The sequence below is a fragment of the Takifugu rubripes genome, chromosome 1 (genome assembly GCF_901000725.2).
Source record: "Takifugu rubripes chromosome 1, fTakRub1.2, whole genome shotgun sequence".
NCBI lineage: Eukaryota > Metazoa > Chordata > Actinopteri > Tetraodontiformes > Tetraodontidae > Takifugu > Takifugu rubripes.
The window spans coordinates 3,751,804-3,775,741 of record NC_042285.1 but is presented as its reverse complement, the minus strand read 5'-3'; the positions used below and the strand labels follow the sequence as shown (position 1 = coordinate 3,775,741).

At 46.3% G+C, this 23,938-nt stretch overlaps 1 protein-coding gene across 3 annotated transcripts in view; it reads left to right on the top strand.

Annotated features, from left to right (window-relative positions):
- dock1 (dedicator of cytokinesis 1) overlaps positions 1 to 23,938 on the top strand; it is a 121,584-nt gene that overhangs the window by 96,824 nt on the left and 822 nt on the right. For 2 of the 3 annotated variants that reach the window (XM_003961213.3, XM_029833130.1), the window contains exons 33-51: positions 191 to 339; positions 1,169 to 1,254; positions 1,506 to 1,662; positions 2,109 to 2,149; positions 2,592 to 2,682; positions 4,620 to 4,739; positions 5,711 to 5,800; positions 5,884 to 5,988; positions 9,257 to 9,398; positions 9,576 to 9,657; positions 10,906 to 10,990; positions 11,608 to 11,694; positions 13,374 to 13,550; positions 13,866 to 13,949; positions 19,017 to 19,154; positions 20,889 to 21,031; positions 21,287 to 21,485; positions 22,812 to 22,980; positions 23,237 to 23,388. In XM_003961213.3, the coding sequence (XP_003961262.2) occupies positions 191 to 339; positions 1,169 to 1,254; positions 1,506 to 1,662; positions 2,109 to 2,149; positions 2,592 to 2,682; positions 4,620 to 4,739; positions 5,711 to 5,800; positions 5,884 to 5,988; positions 9,257 to 9,398; positions 9,576 to 9,657; positions 10,906 to 10,990; positions 11,608 to 11,694; positions 13,374 to 13,550; positions 13,866 to 13,949; positions 19,017 to 19,154; positions 20,889 to 21,031; positions 21,287 to 21,485; positions 22,812 to 22,980; positions 23,237 to 23,388 (2,297 nt within the window). The remainder of the gene's footprint in view (positions 1 to 190; positions 340 to 1,168; positions 1,255 to 1,505; positions 1,663 to 2,108; positions 2,150 to 2,591; positions 2,683 to 4,619; positions 4,740 to 5,710; positions 5,801 to 5,883; positions 5,989 to 9,256; positions 9,399 to 9,575; positions 9,658 to 10,905; positions 10,991 to 11,607; positions 11,695 to 13,373; positions 13,551 to 13,865; positions 13,950 to 19,016; positions 19,155 to 20,888; positions 21,032 to 21,286; positions 21,486 to 22,811; positions 22,981 to 23,236; positions 23,389 to 23,938) is intronic. The other variant, XM_029833140.1, reaches the window with a different exon arrangement.

Sequence of the window (23,938 nt, the reverse complement as noted above, 5' to 3'; positions counted from 1 at the left end):
ATAGACCATCCAATGTTAATTAGCTTTATTTTGTGTCCTTGTATTCCCTAACTGTAATCTTCACGATGTAACTCCTTAATTAAAGATTTTAATGGATAAGATTGACAAAAGCAGAGTTTCTTTGCTGAGCTTATGGCTGCACATATAAGTTTTAAGTGAATTCAATACTGTGTTTTTGTCTCTTCCTCAGGTGCTCACAAGATTAAATTCATCCCAGAGATGGTGGGCCCCATGCTGGAGATGACGCTGGTTCCTGAGATAGAGCTGCGCAAGGCCACCATCCCCATCTTCTTCGACATGATGCAGTGCGAGTCGCACTTCACGTGCAGCTTCCAGCGGGTGCGTCCACTGTAATGACATGAATGTTGCGCAACAACAGCAAAGAGGGGAGTCCGTTAGAGCCGAAGTTCCCCACACACGGGCTACACCGTCTCCATTGTAATTCTGCAAATCACTATTTGTTGTGTTGCGATTATCAACAGCCACGGTGGGGGGAACTTGATGTTCTGCCCTGTTACTGAGCAAAATTAAGCCTTTCTGCATGGGGGAATCCATTTGGTTCCAGCTGTTGTGTCATGAGAAGTCTCCGGCAGTCTAAAGCCTGGTGATGCTTATGTGAGCTCCCCAACTGTGCGATGCTTATTCGACTTATATCAACAGTTTAAGCAGCTCAGAAGCATTTAAACGTCTCTGCTGGCCTTTGCAGTCACGATGACACCACTAATTAGATCAGTGTGTCACTCAGAATCAGGCTCATTGGTGGTGAATGCCAGTTGTTCCTTTTAGTGCATTGTGATTCATTTGAATTTGACCTGAAGTCTGCAGGACTGAGATGGACCCCCAATACTAGTACTTTCAAGGTATATTTTGCTTTAAAAAAGAAAAGAAAAAGAGTAATTCATGCTGTTCTAATGCCAAAATGCACCAGTTGTTGATACAAGTGCACAGTAATGTTGAAATTTGTAGACGTAAATAAGGATTTCTGTAATAAATCGCAAAAATTGCTGAGCCTTGGGAACATCGGTGATCACAGCAGAAGCAGGATCTTCTCATCGGAACCTCTCCTTGATGAAGAGAGGCAAAGCGAGTGGGGGGACGGGGAAATGGAGTTAATGAATTGGAAAAATTAGCTGCGCTGATTATTTACGCCTGCTCTGTCTAATTGCAGTTCGAGAACGAGATCATCACCAAGCTGGATCACGAGGTGGAGGGGGGGCGCGGAGACGAGCAGTACAAAGTTCTATTTCAGAAAATGTAAGTACTGATTAATGGGCAGGATTATGCACTCGGCTGTCGCACGTTGGATAATGCTAATTGCGACATAGCACTCCCCAAAATACTCGCAGCGTGCCGCCGATCGCATGACTCCCCGTCACCTCTCGTCTGTGCGATGCTTGTTTTTAGCACAGTCGGGCGGTGACGCAACGTAAAACAAGGGAAAAGAACAATTTGTACCGTGAATGTAAGAATTTTCTCTCTTTCTGCTCAAACCCAACACACGCTAGTTTACTGGAGCACTGCAGGAAGCACATGTACTTGGCCAAGACGGGCGAGAACTTCGTCACTCTGGTGGTGCGTCTGCTGGAGCGGCTGCTGGACTACAGGACCATCATGCACGACGAGAACAAGGAGAACCGCATGAGCTGCACCGTCAACGTGCTCGTAAGATGGCCCCTACCTGCGCAGACGCAGGCCCAGGCCGCTAGTTAGAAGCTAATGTTGGCAATCAGGCTCCCAACACAGCACAGGGAGATGTTATCACAGAGCAGCTGACGAGAAAACACCACCTCTGTGATGTGACATTTCACTCAAATGTCAGTTTTGTCTCACATGGCCTCTGATGTTGCGCTACGGGGCTCCGGCCTGCGTTCGGCATTCGACCGAGTCAGGTTTTCGGTTTTAGCCAGCAGCCGAGCGACATCGCTGTGATTCTAATATATCGCAGTTTGTTTTTATTCAGTGGACACATTTAAAGTGTTCTGCTGGGGGGGAATTTAGTGGCCTAATAAGAGTGTTCTCTTCTCAACGCTAATCACCAGTTCAGGAATGCGTGTGATTTCAAGCATCAAGCACTCAACCTGATTTTGTTCGTGTTTCTTTCATTTTAGAACTTTTACAAGGAGATAGACAGAGAGGAGATGTACATCAGGTAAGATGAAGTCCCATCCAGCTTTTAGAGCTTTGGTCTAAGGTAGAGATGGTAGTTTAACTGGATTCTTTGTTTTTTGTTTCTTGCGCAGTTTCATACTGTGGAATTAAGGTTCAGAAGTTAATAACTGTTTTGATAAATGCCTCCAGAGATGTTTTGATGTTTGTGTGTTATAAATTAATTCTCTCCCATCATTATTCTGACATTGTAAACAAAATAATTTGGCTCTTGTGCTCATTAAGAACTAATCTACATCTTTACAGAAGTTTCCCGAACAAAGAAAGTACACAATAGGCGTAACAATAATAGCACTATTTAGCCTGGGTTGATCTCTGTCCTGCTGTCATTTCAGGGGAAAAGATGCTTCCATTGGTGTCCCATTGAGCAGAGTAAACATCTTGTAACATATATATAAACACATATCGCTACTGTTTCCTGCCAGGTACCTGTACAAACTGTGCGATCTCCACAAAGAGTGTGACAACTACACAGAGGCTGCCTACACGCTGCTGCTTCACGCCAGACTGCTCAAGGTGAACACGTCCACCAACGGACAAACCTGCAAATACACCCCGAAAAATCTTATTGCGGGATGTCGGGCAGTTAACCTCGAGCGTTAGCAGCCGTGCAGAGGACCAAAAGAGATTTAGCTGCATCCCAGTAATCCTACTGAACATGAGAGGTGCACTTGGAGGGCAGAATTGCTGAGCAGCAGCTTTTTTGCCTTGTGTAGTTGCAAATTGCTAATATCTGATCTTGCAACAGCCAGCTCAGGGGCTTTATAGAAGGTGGATTTACTGTCCTTTATCAAGTCACAATGTGACAGAATCAACTGGAGATCTCATTCTTATCTTTGACGGATGTACGTACATATATTGGCTATCTTAAAGTATTTTAATCGGCGAACGGTGAGCCTGCTGTGTTAAACCAGCAGAGTGACAGTTGTATTCCCAACTTCCACAGTCTGAAATAACCTGAATTTGGGGGCCTTCGCACTGTTTCTTTTTTCCAAAATGGTTCCAGCCAACTGCTGATCTGTATTTGCATAAACGGCTGGCTGTTCCAGCCTTTGTGCCGGTCCCAACAGGGGACGCCAGGCTGTGACTGAATCGCATTCTCCTCGCCCTAACAGTCACAGCGGCATTTGCACGAGTTGTTTGTTGTTATTATTTTAATTTGGCTCCTCTCGCAGCAGCTGTGGCGCTCGTGAGCATACCTTCAGAGGGAGATTCACTATAATATTATGCTAATTGGCTAGTATTGTTCCACTGGACTATGGCTAATTCTTCTCTTTGTCGATAAGCTCTTTAATGTTATCTTTAATGTCGCTGTCCTCGTGCTTGTCCCACCACACGGGCTTTTGTAAACAAGCGGTGTATTGCTAACTATTGATCCACCTGCAGCTGCACAATTAAAAATGGCTGCTGTACCAATAATCAGTCCTTCTGTAAAGAACCTGCTACAGTAAAGTAATTAAAGGCTGATGGGTCCTCAGCAGTGTCTGCAATTAAGGTCACATAGAAGGGCTGATGTGGGGTCCCTGAGAGCATCTCATTCATTTAACATGCAAATGCTTCGGCCCAGTTGTTAAAGACCCGATACCCCGACCTCTTCATCCTCTGAATAGACCCCTGTGAGCGCAGTGTCACAGAACTATGCGCGTGCTACTCGAGTTTAGGAAACTCAGATTGGTTCCTCACATTTTTCTGCCCTTTGTGTTTCTTTTTTGCCACCACACTCATGTATCTTAGCAACCCTGACAGCGCTTTCTGTTAGTCGAGAGATCTGTATTCTAGCAAAACTGTCCGAACAGACAGGCAGAAACAGTCATTTGTTCCAGTTTTTTTTTTTTTAAAGGAAATTCAGAACCAAAAGCCTTCCCTATGTCCTTGTAGAGGATCTTTTGAAGGTGTCCAGGCAGGACATAGTTATATGCATCATGCGCCTTGTATGCGCGTAGACTGTCTAGTGTGTACGGCTTTGGTTGATGACCACTTACCAATGTCACCTGTCCAAACTTCGAAGGAATCCTGGTCAGGCAGACTGTCAGCGCCAGCCAGTACTAATTTATTCAGGTACTGTTTACTCAACAGTGAAGGTTCATATCCAGGATTATTCGCTGGAGGACTGTGGGCAAACATGCTCCTCTATTACCAGCTGTCATGTTTTCTGACCCCAAGCTGCGCTCATTCTCACGAGGCTTGGAATGTTTGTACATACTGAAGGGGTCTATTGGAAGCAGTAAAGACTGTTGATAGCAGCATTTTGCTAGGAGCTCTTTGCTCTGATGTATATTGACCGCCTGTGCCATGCTTTTTCACTTTGGCCAGTTAAAGTTCTGATGTAAATAGGATCGATCTTCCACACATTTGCATGTTATAAGGCAGGGATAGATTTCTTGTAACCTCCTCAGCTTTTTCTCTGGGCTGGATTGCGCACTGTTAACCCCAGTGCTGATTTGTCTCTGTAGTGGTCGGATGACCCGTGTGCAGCCCACCTGACCCAGAGAGACGACTACCACGCTGCAACACAAAGACAGCTCAAGGACCAGCTTTACCAACAGATTATCAATTACTTTGACAAGGGCAAGGTGAGTGAAACCCATTCTGGCAGCAGAAGCCACGGGGATTCAGCCATGATCGTTCTAAATTCAGGACACTCTGTTGTTCGACTCTGTCATTGTTGTTAAATACACTTTTGTCAGGTTTTGTAGCTAACTGGACTAAATTCCATTTCTATAGAACGGGGACAGTAAAAAAAACAGAACCCCAAATCCTCTTTATTCAGCTGATGCTCTTTTGAGGAAAGGTGCACACCACACAGGCGCTAGCGTGGCATTCATTGTGTTGTCCCCAAATATTTTTTTTTTCCTCGTCTCTCTGTCATTTTGATCTCTCGAAAATAATCCCTTTGTGAGTTCAGCCTCTATGAATCCAGGCTCCTGCGGGCCTCAAATAGCTGCAGCGGAACACTTCTAAATTCTGAAGATTTGATTCCAGACGTGCAAAATCATTTTCGGCCCAAAAGCTAAGCCAGGAATTTGTCTCCAGGACTGAATCCGCAGTTTCTCTGAGACGCCATCCCAAGACTCGCATGTGTCATCAGTGTTTGCTTCCAACCGACACTCTTGGTTCTGTTGCCAGCCGTCGCTCAGCAAGTTCTGGGCCAAACTGGGAGATCTTAAGCTAAACACGCGAGCACGGCACAGCGGTGCAATCCGGAAGTGTTGCAAAAGCACAGCGGCGAGCATCTACCGGGGACAGACAGACGCCGCTCTGACTGACGGCAGGCTGATCTGAGGAGAAGCCTCGCTCCACCTCAAACCAGTTCGCTCCAGTCTTGTTCAGGGAAGGCACTCAGGAGCCTTCCAGCATTTCAAGTGTCTGGCATCTCTCTGTGGTTGAAGTGGGTTCAAGTGTCAACAGCAGGGAGGGTGTGATGCTAAACACGAGGGGGTGTTTTCATTTTTTCAATCTGTGCGGAGAGAGCAGTTGTGTGTCATCATCACCTATCAGACAAATCACACACACGCTGATGACGCTGCTGTCTCCGTCTTCATAGATGTGGGAGGAGGCCATCATTTTGGGCAAAGAAGTGGCTGAACAGTACGAGAATGAAATGTTTGATTTTGAGCAGCTCAGTGCATCTTTGGTGAGTACTTTACACCCCCTGTTTCACCGACTGGTTAAATGACCCCCGGAGCTCCAAATGAATGCGTGATTTTCTCCTCACAGCGGAAACAAGCCCAGTTCTATGAGAACATCGTGAAGGTCATCCGGCCCAAACCAGACTACTTCGCCGTCGGCTACTACGGGTGTGGGTTCCCCTCTTTCCTGCGCGTGAGTACTGGCTCGTGTGTACGTCCTCCACAGTACAGCAGCGTGGGTAATGCACGTGTCAAAACGGATGATCAATATGTTTACTAGAGACTTTACTTTCAGTTATGGCTTCAATGGGCTTTGCACGCCTCATTCCCATGTGGGTTTGGCTTATTTTGGCAGCGCTCGCTAGTTCAACATCCCACCTGGTCTGTGTTTTCTCTCACATTCTCTGGGAGCAGACAGTGAATCATAACCCTTTTTTTTCCCTGCGTGCGGGCTTTACATCCGGAATATTTTACAGGATTGATGCTGGAGATGTGATTCAAAGAAGACCTCTGTCTGTATTTCTGAGCCTTTCTCTCTCTCCTTCACCAAAAAAAGAGGAGGTTTTTATGAGAATGTCAGAACACCTATTCAGACTTTCTAGTTCAGGCTTGTGGATATAGATGGAGGTAATACTTAACAGCAGTTTGTGCAGCTCTGCTCTTATTTGACTCATTTTTATGTCTTTGTCCTCGTATGAGGTGTCCCTGCTCTATATGTCTGTGATTATATAGTTATCGAGAGGCCATTATAGAGGATATTCATGTTCCAGACTCCACAAACAGTAAAGAAGTCAACTAAAGACCAAACACCCAGATCAGTCTTGGGTGGGAGTCATCGGGAATTAAAACAGCTGATTCCAGTTAATACAGACCAAAAAGGCCAACTGCTGAGCCGGACCATCCTTTTCCAAACTGGAATCATCTATTAAGATAAGCTCAGGCAATCAAATTAAACATGAACCGATCAATATTTGTTCTCCTGTGGCAGTTTTATATTACAACTCCAATGTAGGTTTAATAGGGCTTTGACATCTCTGCTGGGGCCTGTTTATTTAGAAAGATAATTAACCTGAAGGGATTCGGCGTGAAGAAAATGGACAGTGCTGACTGTGATTTGTTGGTTTTAAATATATCCCTTCTCGCAGCTGTCATGTGAAGGTGATGGTTTCCTTTTTTAATTTTCCTTTTTTTAATCACAAGTGCTCGACGTGTTGGCCCCATCTCCCCTCCCATCTCATCTTGTCCTTCGCTTTCTGCTAATGTTTTCACAAGTCTTTTGCCAGTTTCTGATCTCCATGTGCCCTTCCATGCCCCTTTCATCTGGCAGGGCGGGTGAGGTTACAGGCAGGTCTTATCTAACAGGCAGTTTAAACAGCCCGAAGGGACACGTTTGAGTCCTTTTTTCTTTGTGCCTGACCTTTTGACCGGACTTGAAATAGCCAGAGAGAACGGCAGGTCGATCAATAAAATCTCCACTTAATTTGAGCGTTCATTGTTTGATCTTTTGAAAGAGTGAATCAAGCTGTAATTTTCCCCAGACATGGTATCTTCTTCGGCTCCCGAGGCCCCCGAAACCATCTCAGAACCATATTTACAGCACAGAAAATGTCAGATGTGTTTGTTCGTCTTTCATTTCTACAGAAATCGTACAGTTTGTGCAGCTTTTTATGCTCCTGATTGCAGTTTGTGTTGTGCTGCCACTGTGTCCTACGGAAAAGTCAATTATGTGAGATAATCAATACCCTGATGAAGACGTTTTCAGCCCCTTAAGCATTGATTTTGTGCAAGATTACTTAATTCAACTGCTTATCATTTATTAGCTGTTAATGTGGTCAGGCAGCAGACCCCGATGCACTCTTGCTAATTCTGGAGGGTTCTGCAGAGCCCGTCTGGAACTGAAAATCCAGCCATCAGCACCCAAGAGCTGCATCATTACACCAGCATCCCAAAAAGTTTTGACCTGCGACCTCCAGCTTCTATTATGATCATTTCCATTCAAAGACACGTTTCTGCAGCTGTTCGTCTGACTTCACGTGCAGCCCCCCCCCCTCCCCTCTCTGCTCATCCCATCACCCCTAAACTTCACTTAAACCCTGTATTGAGTTTCTTGTGAGCGCCCAGCTTAAAGAACAATTGAGGATGTGCAGCAGCTGGCTGGAAATACATCTCCCAACATGCCACATTTCACTCAGAGGCACTGGGATATGAGCTGTCATGCTCTATCATCCAGAATGAACTTCATCCAGACCTCTGAGCACACGCGGGGAGATAAGGCCTCGTGCTTTCTGTGCTGATGGGAATTATTTGTTTTTGAAGTGAACAACATTCTCTGTATCGGTCAAAGAGGGTCTGAACCTGCCCTATATCTTCCTGATTTGACTGTGTATATCTCATTAGAATTTCTGAACCTTCCCAACATTTGGCTGTGTTAGATTCCCTTTTTTCACCCTCCAGCCCAGAAGGCAAAGCCCATTTTTAGACTGAATTATGATCTTAATGGTGGTGATGTTCTTTGTCAGAAATGGCCAGCGACTGGTGAAAATGAGAGCGAGTGACGTGAAGTTTACAGGTTACGTGGCCAGAATGATGAAAGCCTTCGGAATACTTGTGTTAATGGGCACATGATTCATTGTGAGTGATAATGAGGATATGCCCTCAGTCAGGTCTCAATCATTTATGGAAAGGATGGAAAGTCCACCATTTTGACATTTCCACATATGCCATTAAGCAGATTTAGTGCCTTTTTCACCTTTTTTGGTACAGGGATGACTTTAAAAATCAAATGCTTTTGTCAGCTTGTCTTTCAAAGCATATTTTGAGATGCCCCCCTCCAGCACCTTGCGTATTTGCAGTTTTCCTAATTAATGTGGGAATTGTAAGACGTGAGCCTCCGTGCTCCTTGTGTTTGAGATGATGGACAGTAGTAAATCTAAGGTCTACCAAGCTGTCCTCCCCAGGCAAGACCCTTACCTAAAGCCATTGGATCCATCTCAAGCTAATGAGCGGCAGTGGGGATTTTTAAACAAATGCTATTTGTAGTTTTGCGATAAAAGAGAAATTAAATCCAGATCAAAGAGCTGTCCTCTTCAAGCCTGCTGAACTTTCCGTCACCTTTATTTTAAGGTATTTAACATGAAGATTATGATAATGTATGTTAAACGACACCCTGTAGCGGGCGAGGGAAATTTACAAATCAAAGCCCCCTCACCTGTTTAACTTTCTGGTAATGTCACGGTTTTGTCTTTGCCCCCGTGTCTGCCCTCACAGGCACGATTGAATGAATTTTAGCTGCCGTCTCTAATCTTCCTGTGAAATGTTCTATGCAATCACACTGTTAACGCTGCCGCTGCCATAAAAGAGGACCGTTGTACCTTATGTTCACATTATGTGAGCCAATTAGCACCCGAGCGAATGTGTTTGCCCCAGCGTAAGCGTCCGCTGTCACCTTTATTGTCTCGCAGAACAAAATGTTCATCTACCGCGGGAAGGAGTACGAGCGCTGGGAGGATTTTGAAGCGCGTCTCCTCACACAGTTCCCCAACGCAGAGAAGATGAAGACGTCCACGCCGCCCAGCGAGGACACCAAGTGCTCACCCGGACAGTGTATCCTCATCAAGAATCATTAATTCTCTTTATTTGTTATTCCTTTTGTTTCACTGGTTTGTTTTAGTGGTCTTTGGCTTGTAAAGGCTACTTACTGGGCATATTACAATGCAGTTAAATTGTCGTGCAATTTTATATATTTGTAAATTCCCTTTTCCTTGACCTTTCTGCGCACAGACATCCAGTGTTTTACAGTGAAGCCCATCCTCGACCTGCCTGCCAAGTTCCAAAACAAGCACGTCTCCGAACAGATAGTGAGGTAAGCATGTGAGCCGGCGCCTCGCCGCTCCACGTGCACCCATTTCATTGTGATTCTAGACTGAGACACAGCCTACATTTTAGGCCATTTATTCTCAGCGGCCAGGCATGAACTCCCTTTAACGTTTCTCCTTGCGAGGCCAGGAGCACAAATAATGGTCCCGTATCCACTGGACCCTGTACACCAGTCATGACCTTGTGCGTCACTCAACGGTGCGAATCAATGGTGTGCCCCCATCGCATCAGTGGTCCGAATTAAAAGAAGATATTAACTCTGAAAAGCTTTACGCACCAACACTGAGCTTATCACCAACTGCGTCCTTTATCTCGTGATCCAGAATCCACCTGAAAGGAATTTGTAACTCTGTAAATAGTCAAAGAGCCGTGTTTCAAAGTCTGTCCTCTCTTTTCCCACTGGAGCGTTTGATTTACCCCCCCTCCCAATTTACAACTAAGATAAAAAGAGCAAAACAAGGGGAGCTTTTAACCACAGAACTCACATGCTGCCGACAGAGCAGATAAGATCGGGTGAAATGATCAGATGTAGAATAAATCTGTTTTGAAGCCGCTTTATTTGTCAGTTTAATAGATGGAAACTTCAAACGCTGTTTTTTATGTGTGATGGATGTGTCTCATCATGTAAAGTTAATGGAGCTGGTATAATTTGCTGGAAACTCAGGTAATCTGAGCATAGAGACACTTTTGTTTGCTCTGTTAATGAAAAAACCAATTAACACTTTCTGATTTCCATCTGCCACTGTTAACCTAATAGAGGTGTGTATTTTTAGTGCTGCCGATCTCTTTCATAGTTTATCAATAGTTCTTTGGCAAAATAAAAGGTGATGAGTCCTTTCAGAACCGCATGGTTTTTGGAATGCTGCTAGAGTATTCTGTTTGAAGCAAATAGATGGGTAATCTGAGTCGATGGATATCTAAATGGACTAAAAACTGTCCATTCACTTGCTGTGGTCGAGTTTAGTTGCTGAAGTGTCTCACTCTCCACATTCCTGATCCAGTTGACTCGCTTTCAGGGGCCACCAGAGACGAATGGCCACAGCGTAATGAATTTATCGTCCGTGTAGATGAGCGTCAGTGAGTCAGATGCTACATGCTAAACAGTAAATTTCCCAGCAGGTCTATCCTGGTGGGGCCCGTCTTGTTTTTGAGCTGAAGCAGAGCAATCAAGCTTTGATTTCCCATAACTGTTTTCATTTACTGATTTTCAGAGTTGTTATTTTCTTCTTCTCAGCTTCTACACAGTCAATGAAGTCCATAAATTCCAGTATTCCAAACCTGTGAGGAAGGGAGAGAAGGATCCTGACAACGAGTTTGCGGTGAGGGCTGAAGTGGCTCGCTAACTTTGATATCTGCATTAAACTAGCAGTGATACATTTCAACCACAGCACACCTTGAATGAATTCTGTGAAGGATGAAATGCAACAGGCAGGAGAAGGAGAAGGGCCAAATGCTGAATATCGCCCTGCAAATGATAAAGCTGAAGTCGTTTCTGTTATTTAAACCATCTGTGCTTGTTTAAACTGACTGTGCTTGGTTTTAATTCATTTCAGAATGCTTGATTATATGTTTATATATCTACCAGATATTTCAAATTAAGAGCCAGATCTTCTATTTACCACATCCTTTTTACGGCATCCAATTGTGGATCAATTTTCCTGAAGTGTCCTTGTTTTAAGAGTTAACACTTGTGCATCTAAATACTATAAATTGCTTGGTTTGTAAATAGTTAAATATGCACCTAGAAGAACAAACATTGAAAGAATCTTACAGGAACTTCCTAATTCCGTATTCCAACATCCATTTAGTTGATCAACGCTTAACGATGCAGCACTTACGCTGAAGCTTGACATTGTAATTTTGAGGGGGGGGGGGCAACAACAGCTGTTTCACCATATGTCCTCTGAGTCTGTGTCTGTGTCATCATTCTCTACAGAATATGTGGATTGAGAGGACCACGTACACGACGGCATACAAACTCCCCGGAATCCTGCGCTGGTTTGAAGTCAAGTCGGTGTCTACGGTGCGTATGAAGGGCCTCCTAATGAGCGGAGGAGCTGCAGCCTCGCTCACAGGCAATCGATATGATTTGTCCACTTAAGCTGTATAGACAGGCTCGTGGACACCAGCGTGACGCTGCCCAGACCAACGGCAGGGCACGTTTTCTCTCTCTCTCTCCCTCTCCCTCTCTCTCTCTGCCCCGGGGCTTGCATTGATTTCACCAACACTCTTTCAAGCCAAGTAGCACCAAAAATAGTTACACAGCACAAACACAACTCAGCTGAGAGCTGGACTGCAATAGAATTACCGGTACATGCACTTTACCCTTTTCAATTAAGAGGATTGTCTGAGTGTCACACATGGACTTCAGTGTCACTGCAGCATTTGGATGGAGTGAATCTGTGACACCAAGCACAAACTGCATTACCTTTGTTGACTAATTAAAATGCTCTCCTGGTGTCCCCAGGTCAGTCTTGGATCTTGTCTTTTGCAAATAGATGTGGACTAATTTACGTTATCAGTCGAAACATGGCCTGCGGAGAGCGCGTCTACAAAAGAAAACCCAAAAATAATTAAAGTGAAGCAGAAAATGCTAACAGCACCTGTCTCATCCCTTTAATTTGCTTAACTTTTCCCCAAACAAATGCTCTACTTAGCGTAATTAGCCTGGGTAAGCGCTCTGCAATCAATTACTCCTCATATGCCGCTGTAGGTTGGTTACTCTGCTATACGGAGGGAAGCTTTGTGGCACGCCTTCTCTTATCCATCACCTCGTGAGGCCCCGGTGTTTTGGTGCAGCGTGTATTTTGCAGTTAGAGCTTCAAAAAATAGCAGCCCAGTGAAGAAGCTCAGCCCGAGGCCTGGCGTTTCCATCACCACAATGGTCCTTCTGGAGGCTCCATCCTCAACACGGACATTTCACAACTAATCCCAGTGCAGCGTTTCTCTTTGTGGTTGCGCTAATTCAAAGCAGCGGCCTCCTCCTTCAGGCAGGGCTGGAGCCGGGCTGACAGCAGCATCTTGCCCTGCAGTCGAGCCAGAGTGGGGCCAGGTCCCCGAGGCCAGCCCCTCTATTTAAAGCTTAATGACTGGGCTGAGATTCACCACGCTAAACCATCCATCTGACAATGCTTTTTACCAAGCTGGCCTCACACGTCCACGCACAGATTGCAGATTTGTCTCTCTGGCACACCATCCCTCTTTTTTTGGCCAGGATCTAAATCAGATATTTACTCTACAATCAACTCAGGTTTCCTCTAAACTCATACTGGCACGCTGGAAGGGCTCCAAAGTAATACAGCTGCCTACACGGGGAGGCAGCATTTGCTTTCACACAGGGGTGGAATTAATGGCATCATTTTCAAGTGTTCTCTCTGTTCTCTCGATTGGTAATAATATTTTGTTGACACGGGAATCGAAATTCCCCTACAGTAATGCGCAATCCGTCTTGATTTGACAGCTCCAGGTTTATGTATGGGCAGCAGCAGAAAGGACTTCACCGCTTCTCCGTCCCGCATGATTTATGTGTGTAGTTAAGATTTCTCAAGTCTTCTTCTGACCCATTCCCAGTCACTGGACACAAAATGCCAGCGCTTGATTGCTGACATTAGGGAGTCGATAGTGATGTATGTGTGGACAGTGACTACTGAAACAGGTAAATGAGTACCGCCTGGTGACGACTTCATTCTGTGGGTCGCACAGGAGGAGATCAGCCCGCTGGAGAACGCCGTGGAGACGATGCAGTTGACCAATGAGAAGATCAGCAGCATGGTGCAGCGGCACCTCAACGACCCCAACCTTCCCATAAACCCACTCTCCATGTTGTTGAACGGGATTGTGGACCCAGCTGTCATGGGAGGCTTCACCAACTATGAAAAGGTAGCCGACGTGAAAAGGGACCTGTGTTTTATGTCTGTACGGTGGTCTTTGCGCTATGCTAATTATCCACTAAATCCCCCAGTTGTAGTCAAAAACAATGTCAAAGCCTTTTAATCGGGCAGCATATGTCACACCGTGGGTTAGATTCATGGTGCAGCATGGGTCAGAGGGCGGATCGGTGTAAATTCTCTTCCTCGAGGACCACATTTAATCAAATCCTAACTGCATTCTTCGCCACCAGCCAGACTTCTTGCATCGGCTTGCAATCGCCCTGCTGTTTCCTCCCAACATACGTAACCTTCCGTCTCCTTCCAGGCCTTCTTCAATGATAAATACATGCAAGAACATCCAGAGGACCTCGAGAAAATCGAGAAGCTCAAGGACCTGATCGCGTGGCAGGTGAGAGAGGGAACGCCTGCATGCAGAAATACATTCGACAGCATATTTCATCCTTTTGATTCCATTGGGAGGCTATTCGTCTCAATGCACTGAACAAAACCTAGAACTCCAACAGTGTCTGAGAGCATTTTCTTGTCTGTTTTGGCCTTTTCTGTACAAAACTAAACACAACATAAGTGTTGTGTTCAGCTGATTATACTGGTCCTTTCATTATTTTTCTTTTTAGATTTAAAATATCTAGTTAAACATGCTGAAAATCAGGTGTTTTTTTAAAATGAACCCCCTCTTTCCCTGCAGAGAGATCACCTTTGCTTTGAGCGTATTTATGTGTGTTCTTTCATCATCGTGTGCATCTCAGGAGGTATTAAATAGTGTTTTTCACAAGCGGGGAACATTCTAACTGCACAATTACATTTTTTTACAACAGTGCTCCTTATTAATTTTCCTCATGATAAATCAAAGAAATGGGAAAATTTTCCAGTCGCTGAACATAATTTCCAAGTTGGTTTACTACTTAAGGTCCCAAAACATATTTCAAATCAAACATAATGCTGTAGTTAGTTGGATTTTGCCGGAGCAACTCTAATATTAACACTAAAACATTACTGTAATGCCCAGTTTTTAAGAGCATTGTCAGAAATGTCTTGAAGCCTCCACTATTAGAAGTAGGACAATGACATTTGACCTTCCTGTAAAAGTTCTATAGGTTGTATCAGCAATTCTGTGCAACGATTTTCCCCACAGATAGATAGCTTAAGAGGGGACGTGGAAAAACTCCGGTCACCACCTACCCGGCTCCCCAAACCCAGACACAGTCTTCCAACCAATCAGAGGGCAGGAATGGGTGCCAGTTACATGTCAGGGAAGAGGGAACAGAAGCACAGCTATGCAAAATCCACAATAAATATTGGCAAAGTTTACATTCTGAGTTTACATTCTGACCAGGTAGGATTGGTGATCAATGTATAACCCAGTAGGCCCTAAACTGGGAGAACTGGAGAAATAGTTCATAGGAAACACTAACCCTGAAGTGATCCACTAGCTGTCGGTTTGTGTTTAAACAGCAGCTCCTGGGCTGCGCGGGTGTGTAACTATATTTATACGCCCTAAACACAACCCAAACAACAACTAAATATCAAACTCCATACAGCCCAGATGTGTCATCCTGCTCGTCACATTTCCGATTATCACAACAGTGCACAAAATACCCGCCGCTCCCCTCAAAAGAATAGAGGGAGACTCCACGCAGGCTGACGCCAGGCGTCCATGCGCTCAACACCTCTCTTACCTCTGCTGCTAAGACAGGTGATTATTCTTAATCCACAGCGGTTCCACCGTTTCAGCGCTGATGCAGCCTTTAATGTGCATGAATTAGCTTTTCTCTGCTAATATGGAAGAGTGTAGCGGTCGTTAGCTCAGGGGTCTCCCAGCGTCGCGGTATTTCTATGTGAAATTTCCATCTTTGGCTGGTGTTTGTGAATGGGCAGCGTGTTCTCTAATGGAGTGGCAACAAGTTCAGGAAACAGTTTCAGAGCAAGCAGCCGTTAACAGAAAATGACGCCTGTTCTCTGCTACATGGCTCCGCTTTCAGCTCCGCCGCTGCAAAATAATGTCACTCTTGAAAGGTTTTGTCTGAAAATGTGAAATCATAAAAAAAAAAAAACCACAGCGAGAGTGCTGAAGCCAACATTCTGAAGTTTGGGAGGACGCTCCGCTGCGTAAAGAGATCAGCAGTGGCGGTTTTGCGAGCTCTGCACCCTCACCGGGCCCGAAGGAAGTGAACACGCAGCAGAGAAAAATGCACACTCACACACAATGTGGGAATAAATCACAACACATGCAAAACTTCGTAGCTCATCTTTCATTTATAACCTGCAGGCTATCTTTGATTTCTATATGAATAACAAATAACAAACATCCTTCCTATCGGGATTAAAAAAAGCTGCGCTTTTCTTTTTCTTGGAACTCTTCGGCTCTGAACTCCAGGTCACTTTAATACTTGTAAAGTTATAGTTTCCTGCCTCTTATTTCACCCAGGAATTGAGCGGAGATGCAGGAAGTTTCTCCTCGTCATTTTTATCACTAGTTGCATTGGAAATTTAATTGAATTTGCAGTAGTTGCTCCCGTCTTTGTTGCTGTAAAATAGGTCAACTTTGTTCCCCCCACGTCGCTGGCGGAGCGGTGCCGAATCCAGAGTTCGTTCCTCTTTTGTGTTTATGGAACCTTTGGTATTTATAAGGCGCGATGCATCACGCAAGAAGCCGCGTTCACGTCTCATCAGCTTGGAGCTTGATGTCACTCGCGGTGCTTCTGGCACCGTTTTTATCACTGTTTTCCATATTAGTTGTTTCTCTAGTTCTCCCACACTTTTTTTTTATGGAGACACGAACGTGGGGGAACGAAGAGCGACTGAAGTAGAAGTTGGAGCCGAAAAAGCAGCGGACAGCCTAAAAATAAACGTGGGGCTCCGCCGTTAGTCCTGGAAAGAAGAGAAATCCCAGATGCATTGGAACCGGGGAGAGCGTGCGGCTGGAGTCTACCTGCAACGCTTTAGTCATTCTGCGTTCTCCTCTCTCCACCAGTTGTGCCTGTGCCAACTGCTTCTTCTGTAGAGCTCCGCGTTGCCTCCGTTGTTTCAGCTGGACTGAATCAGTGCTGCACATCGTTTGTGTTATCGACGCTTCGCCCACAGCCTGCTGCTGCTAATTAGTGCTTTTCCACCCTCCGGATAGACAAGGCGGTTGCATCTCCGCGCTACCTGTGTCGGGTCGGAAGTGCCTTCCTCGTCACGCTAATGAAGTATTTGATATTGTTGGGTTTTCTATATTTGTCGCCTTTTGTGCTTGTTTACTCGAATCCGTCTAAATGAGGCAAATAAAGGCGAGGCCGCACCAGCGAACACACTAAGTGGTTTGAAATGAGTAAACGCGAAAAGGCATGAGCAAATGAAGAACCTGAAAATAAGCTCTTGGATAAACTGGAGCTCCTTAGCAGACACAAAGATGTTAAAGTGGAATTCTAGCATGGAATATGACCCGAACCTATTGAATTGTCTTCATCTAATTTCTGGTTGACTCTTCGTCTGACCACAAGGCACATTAAAGGCTATGCGGCTTTATCGGGCCCCAGCGTGCACGTGGTTGCTCACTGTGCACGAGGCGAGACACCCAAAACTCCACATCACAGAGCAGTTTTGTGCTTCTTTCAATCAGCAGTTGAAATTGAATTTGGCAGCGTTATTGTTATCGATGTTTACGTGCATGCCCAAAGAGTGCTGCTTATTCTTAATTCATAATGATGGGATGGAGGATTTTTGTCTGGGCTGGTCCCAGGTTTGCACCCTCTAGGTAATATGGATGGTAGGGATTAAAGAGGTGAGTAGATGGGATCCGTGTTGCAGAGGACGATTCGGGCATCTGGTGTATTTATGATGCCCTGGGGGCAAAGTTTAATGATGTAGTATTTTACATCTGACCCCCAGCAGCCCCAAAAGGAATAACTCTTAAAGTTAAGCCTTAAGTTTCTCAGCTACTTGTCAAACTTGGTTTTCTTTTACAGCACATCGGCTTTTTACCGTCAAGTTGTCAGGTTTTTAGAGGTTTAGTGGGAGTTTTTGTTATTCAACTGCAGCTTTTTTTCTCTACAGTTGCCATGTAATTGCCTGTATATTCATCAAGGTCTTTTTTATATTCTGAGTTCACGGGGGCCATTCCGTCTTCTTTTTTACCCATTCAGGTACTCCTGTGTTTCATTCTATACGCAGCATCGCATCTGGGCCTTTTCCAAATCCTAAAGCCGCCGTCTCGTTCCTGAGAGGAGGAAGCTAACGTGTGTTTTTAAGGCGACACTTTTAATCAAGCATCTAAAATCGTGCATGTGAGCAACCTTGAACCCGCAGCCGCGGCTACAATGAGCTCATCTACGCGCAGCCACCCAGCAGACTTCCGTTGCCATGCCGCCACTCATTCGCACTCAATCATCCCGAGGTCTATAAAAAGATGCGGGTATCCTGGGAGACGTGAATCTTGCCTCAGCTTTCGCTCTCGCCACCCCCCCCCCCCCCCCTCCCCTTTTCTGTCTCTGCCGTCTCCCGGCACATCCTGCCCCCCTCCGTCTCTTCCACCACACCCTCTCCTCCTGTCTGCCTCTCTTTCCTTCACCCACAACCCCCCCTCACTCATGCCCTCGTCTCTCCTCCCAGAATTCCCAGCCGTGATGATGTAGGTTCTCAATATCAGGGGAAATCCTTGCAGCTACCCCCCCCCTTCATCTTCCTTCTCCGAGCTTCTGTTTTTTATGGGGCACAACCTCATATCTAATATTCAGCCAGTGAAATCTCCGTCAGGCCCTTTAAAGTTTGCATGACTGTATTTGATTCGTATTTTCCCCCTCGTTCGCCGGTAACGAGTCTCCTTTTTTCCAATTCCGTCTTTGCTGGTTTGTTGCGCGAAGTTTGGCAGTCGTGCCAAACTTCGCGTGGGTCAAAGAGGAGAAAAGAGGAGGAGGGGGCTGGCGTAGCGATGTCTTCCCTCGCCAGATGTAGTCAGCAAGGTTGTCAGGGGGTTCCTAATTACCACTTTTCAGCTCTTTTCCTCCCTCGCTCTCGCCGCGTTCCTCTACCTGTGTTGACTTTGGTGTGTTCGGCGCTCCACTCAACTGAAAAGGCTGTTTGTTTGTGTGTTTATCGTTGCCGCGGCATGAATCCAGCATAAATACACTCGCATTGGCTCGGCGTGCCTACGGATTGTGCGTCCTGCCTTCGCTTTCGCACCGTTGTTTCATATACCTGCAGTCTGGCGCTTCGGAATCATTGGCGGGAAGCGGAGGAGTAGGAAGTATCATAGCAACAGAGTCCTCTGGTCCACCTGCATCAGGTTGCTGTGATATTTGCTCAGTGTACCCTGACACGCCACGAATGATGTATAGTCGCCCAGCGTGGTCATTAAATGTGACCTTCAAGGTGTTTACACCTTTGATCAACAAAAAGCTTCACGTTACCCCCCTCCGGGGGATTTTGAATGAATGTTGCCCACACTTGCGTTTTGTGCCACCTGCCCCCCTCCCAGATTCCGCACCTTGCCGAAGGGGTCCGCATCCACGGAGATAAGGTCACAGAAGCACTGAGGCCTTTCCACGACCGCCTGGAAGCCTGCTTCAAGCAGCTGCGAGAGAAGGTGGAGAAACAATACGGAGCAAAGTCTTTGGTAAGAGCTTCTTCTTTTTCATCCGCTCTTTTCAAGGTGCTTTTCAAATCTGGGCCTTTTTTAACAAAAGAAAGTGCGTATTTATCTCTTGGTGTCTTCCTTTTATGAAGCTGTGTTGTAGGGTTTCGTCGTCCTCTTGTGCATCCTGTCAGCCTTTATTTGATGATGCCTTTTTACATTAAAGACATGTTCTTTAATTCGATCCCATTGAATGTTAAGCGAGAAAAGTGAATCAATCAAGGCGACGGAATCCTGAAATCCACCTCTCTTTACAGTCGCATCTCCAAATTCACTCAGGAAAACAATCGAAGCCTCGAGTCGAATCGAGTTTATTCCGGAATATTTGTACGTGAGGCGAAAGCATGAAAACACGACGCTGGTGGATGAAATGAAGACAGTACGGATCCGAAAAAGGAAGCAATAAGCAAAAGAGCACATGTAGATGATGTCACGCGCTGGCTTTTCGCTGAAGTCAGCTCACGTTGAGAAAGATGCTGATTAGGACCTCCGCCTGTCTCCCTCCAACATAATTGTTGCTTGGCAAAGCTTTTTTCCCCCCAATCTTGCCCGAGGTGACGGCGTCCTTGCTCTTTTAAAGGGAGAGGGCGGCGACCTTTTCCATGAAAGAAAAGCCATCACTTTCCACAGTGATAACAAGGTTATCCCATCAAATGTGTGACGACCTCTTGACTTCAGAGGTCTCTTTAACTGAGGAAGTAGTTAGAGCTGCCATGGCCACAGTCCCCCCCCCCCCCCCCCCCCCCCCCGCAGGTTCATTTAACGGCAAATAAACGAGCGTTGCTCTTTGACTGCGGATTACTGAGGTATCAGGTCATTGACCTTCATCCACGCCGGTTTAGCGCCCCCTCAAGGACAGAATGTAGATCTCGCCGGTTTCTGTTCATTCTTTTGGTTTATTATTGGAATCAGTTACTTTGAGAACTTCATCAAAATTTGACAGAAGACAGATGGTTGGAGATTCCAGCTTTATGTTCATGCCACAAAATGAGTCTGTTCTGTCCACCGGTGCATTTTCTGAGCTTTTATCTTTGAGGCAGCGCTGGCTGACTTCATGGTCGTATATTCTTCGTTCTGGATCCCTTATTTTCAGGCTTTGGTGTTCGGTGCTCGGTTAAAACTACATTTTCACTGGTTTCACACTCTGAAATCTGTTCGTGGATCCCTGCCGATCCCCTCGAGGATGAAATATGACCGCATTTATGGTGCTTAGAGCTTTTTTCAAGGCTGACGTTAAAGCTTTGGAAAGGCCTTTGGAATTGTTTGAATTTGTGATGATGAGATGTCTTTCCCCATGATTATTCTGTAATAAGAATACAAGCACATATTTACTTTGACTCTATAATAAGGAATCTGTCACTTTTGTTAAAAGATCAATAAAGGGGTTTCCATTTCTTCTGGGGCTATTTGTGTTCCTTAATATTGATAATAAATATCTGGGCTGGATAGATATATACTATGATGCCGCCCCTGCCTCACCCAAGGGTGAAAGACAGTCCATTTTCTCTATGTTTTAGCCTCCCCCCCAATCAACTACTTGCATTGAAGGCCATTTTTTCCTCACCTGGCAGCGATGGCCGCACAAATGTCCTTAAATACAGTTAGAAAATGTGAGCGGCGTCGCTTTTCCCACTCTGGCCACAGGAAGACAAGCGGAATCAAACGTCCCAAACAGCTGAACGTCCTCCCTTTTTCTTCCCTCTCTCTCTCTGCTAGCCGCCAGCGGACGAACGGCGAGGGCCGCGTCCCCCCTCCATGGTGCGCTCCTTCACCATGCCTTCCTCCCAGAGGCCCCTGTCCGTGGCTTCAGTCACCTCCGTTTCCTCCGACAATTCCCCCTCCAGGCCGGGCTCAGACGGGTAACACTCCAGATTTCTTCAGCCCATCAAACAGCACGCATGCTCTCCAGTCATCTTAGGCCTGACATGTTTAAAGAGTAACTTTTAAGTTCATTAAAATAAAGCACGTCTCTAATTATAGACCAACTCGCTTCATTAGTAGGAAGGACAGAGAGATCCTTCAGTCCTGCACCGGAAGCCGATGAAAGCTTGATAATGGTGGAACGGGGAGGCACGTATCTGTCTGCACCAGCATCACACTGTCTGTCCTTTTAGCTTTGCCCTGGAGCCTCTCCTGCCAAAGAAGCTGCACACCAAGTCACAGGACAAGCTGGACCGGGACGAACCCGACAGGGAGCGCAAGGAGAAGAAGAAGGAGAAGAGGAACAGCAAGCACCAGGAGATCTTCGACAAAGAGCTGAAGACCGCGGAGATCCCTCTGCAGCCGGCCGAGGCCGTCATCCTGTCAGAGACGGTACTGGGAAATCGACTGCAGGGTCACTATGGCCACATTCCTCTACCTGTTCTGCCCCCCTCCCGTTTCTGAATCCCAGGATGGATTTCTTTTTCTGCTTCTTTCTTTTATTCCCTGCTGGTTTCCCAAAGCCAGTGAAGGTCGTCAAGACTGAGTCGCTTAATCTTTACAGTTTAATATTTTGAGGGTTTGATTAGGCTCACGTCTGCTTTAATTTACAGTATTTGTTTCATTTGAACATCTTTTTTTAAGTGACCAGAGGTTTTAGTGGTTGCAGTGCATTGTGGGATTTGTTGGTGTTTTATAAGACCATTTGAATCGTGTTGTTAGCAAATCACACGACCTCTAACCTGTTTTTATTCCCTTTTCCTCCATCACCTTCAGACTTTTTCCTTTTTTTACTCTGGTTTTGTAGTGTCGCCCTGATTCTCCGGGGGGGGGGGGGATCCTTAGTCGCCTCTCTCCTTTGGTTTACATCCTGCAGCTGTTATTCTTGCCACTCCCACCACGTTGTCATTACATGTCCTCTGCTGGGATGGCGTCCCTCTTTACCACAACCGTGCCCGTCACAGCAACACGAGCATCCCTGGATCCCACGTGCCCACTGGGAATGCTCCCCAGGTCGAGGCAATTAGATAAGTGTAGCAGCGGGATCCAAAAGCAGCCCCTGGGAGCTGTGGAGCCGTCTAGCTTGTGATAGGAACCTACTGCCTCAGGGGTCAAGGGTAGACCACCTGGGGGGTTGTTACGTTCTAACAGTTAAGACCTCGTAGACGTCACGATTTTAGCTGGCTAACTGGAGCAGCTACAAAAATGATCTCTCGTGCTCTGCTTTTTTAATCTTCGGGGTGGGGGGGTCCAGCTCTGAACCAAGAGTGTTGTTATTTCCTCTGTCTCCCCTGTGGCCGACTGTTTCAGATTGGCCAATTACAAAATACTTTGTTAATGTAGAGTCATTCTGCTGTGTGAAAGGGCCCCAAGGGACCCTTTTTTTTTTGTCTCATCTTCACATTTCAGGCGTAATAAAGCCGGCAGAGCGCAGCCTGGCATGAAAAGTCATCTGCAACCACAAATAAGATGTTGCAGCCCAACATTTTCTCCAAATGATTTCTCGTTTAGGGGGGAGAAACAGACAAATTCATAAAGGACTGTGTGGTGAATGGCTCTTTTTCCCATTTCCTTCTGAATCAGTGTGGATTTGACTCGTTTGCCCCACCTCAAATATTGTTTTGAGCCGGGTTTTATTAGATTGTTGTGCAACTGGGGGGGTTTGTGGAGCTCCCCGGTGGTTCTGTCCCCTGACGGTCTCCACTTCTGTCCAATCAGATCAGCCCGCTGCGTCCTCAGAGGCCCAGGAGTCAAGTTCTGAACCAGCTTGGTGGAGAGCGCCGCCTGTCCGTGTCCCCCGGACCCCCTCCTCCCTCCTCCTCCTCGCCAGGGCCCCCACCCATCACGCCCAGGAGCAAACTCTCCTTCAGCCTGCACACGGCCTCAAGTAAGCTCTCCCATTCATCCGCATGGCCATGCGAATCCCGGCTGCCGACACCCCCAGACACGTCTTTGTCCTGCCGCCGCCGTGCAATTACTGATTATTGACACATTTATTACACCTTCCTACCTTTTTTTTGACTGGAGGAAATAATTGGAATAATGGGCTCAAGCCGGAACCCACGAAAAGTATTTCTTGATTCCTCCTTAATCATTCTCCTCCTTAATCATTTTTTTACTTTACTTTTTTTTACGTCTTGCAGATCTGGAGCTGAACGGGACGGGCTGCTCTGACAAGGGTGAAATCCCCCCCCCGCTGCCCGTGAAAGGAAGCACGGCCGACTACGGCAACCTGCTAGATAATCAAGACTTGACGAGTCCCTCGACACCTCCGCCCCCTCTGCCGCATCAAAGGGTAGGTGTTGTAATTAGGGGCGAGGAGCTCCCGAACGGCGCGTGGCACTTCTAATGAATCCAGGATCTGATGCACACTCTTGACATTCGGGTCAACCCCCTCCTCCTCGCGGGCCGATCGCACTTGATTTCACTGCGTTAGCGAATGCGGGTGGCGGGAGAGCGTAGGCGTGGCGGTCTGTAATTAGAGCCGCCCTGCTGTTATTTGTATTCACTTTGTGCCCCCCCACAGCCTGACCAGGGCCCAGGGATGATTGATGGGACGATTACTTTGCGCCTCACGTCATCGGGATCTCTCCTGCTGGTAATCGGCGGCTCATCTCGTGCGTCCACGCGAGCCACCCGTGTTTCCCTGCACTGTTAACTAATCCGGTTTATCCGCCGTCACGGTGAGCAGGCAGATAGGAAAACAAAGCCCCCGCCGCCGGGCGACTAGCGTAGTGGGAGCAGACGCTCCGAGGGAGCTGTGAACGGTGCTTAGTGACGTCCTGGTGGGTTCGACAGGTTTCAGAGCAACTCGGGAACAAAGTTATTCCTCAGTCATTCCCAAA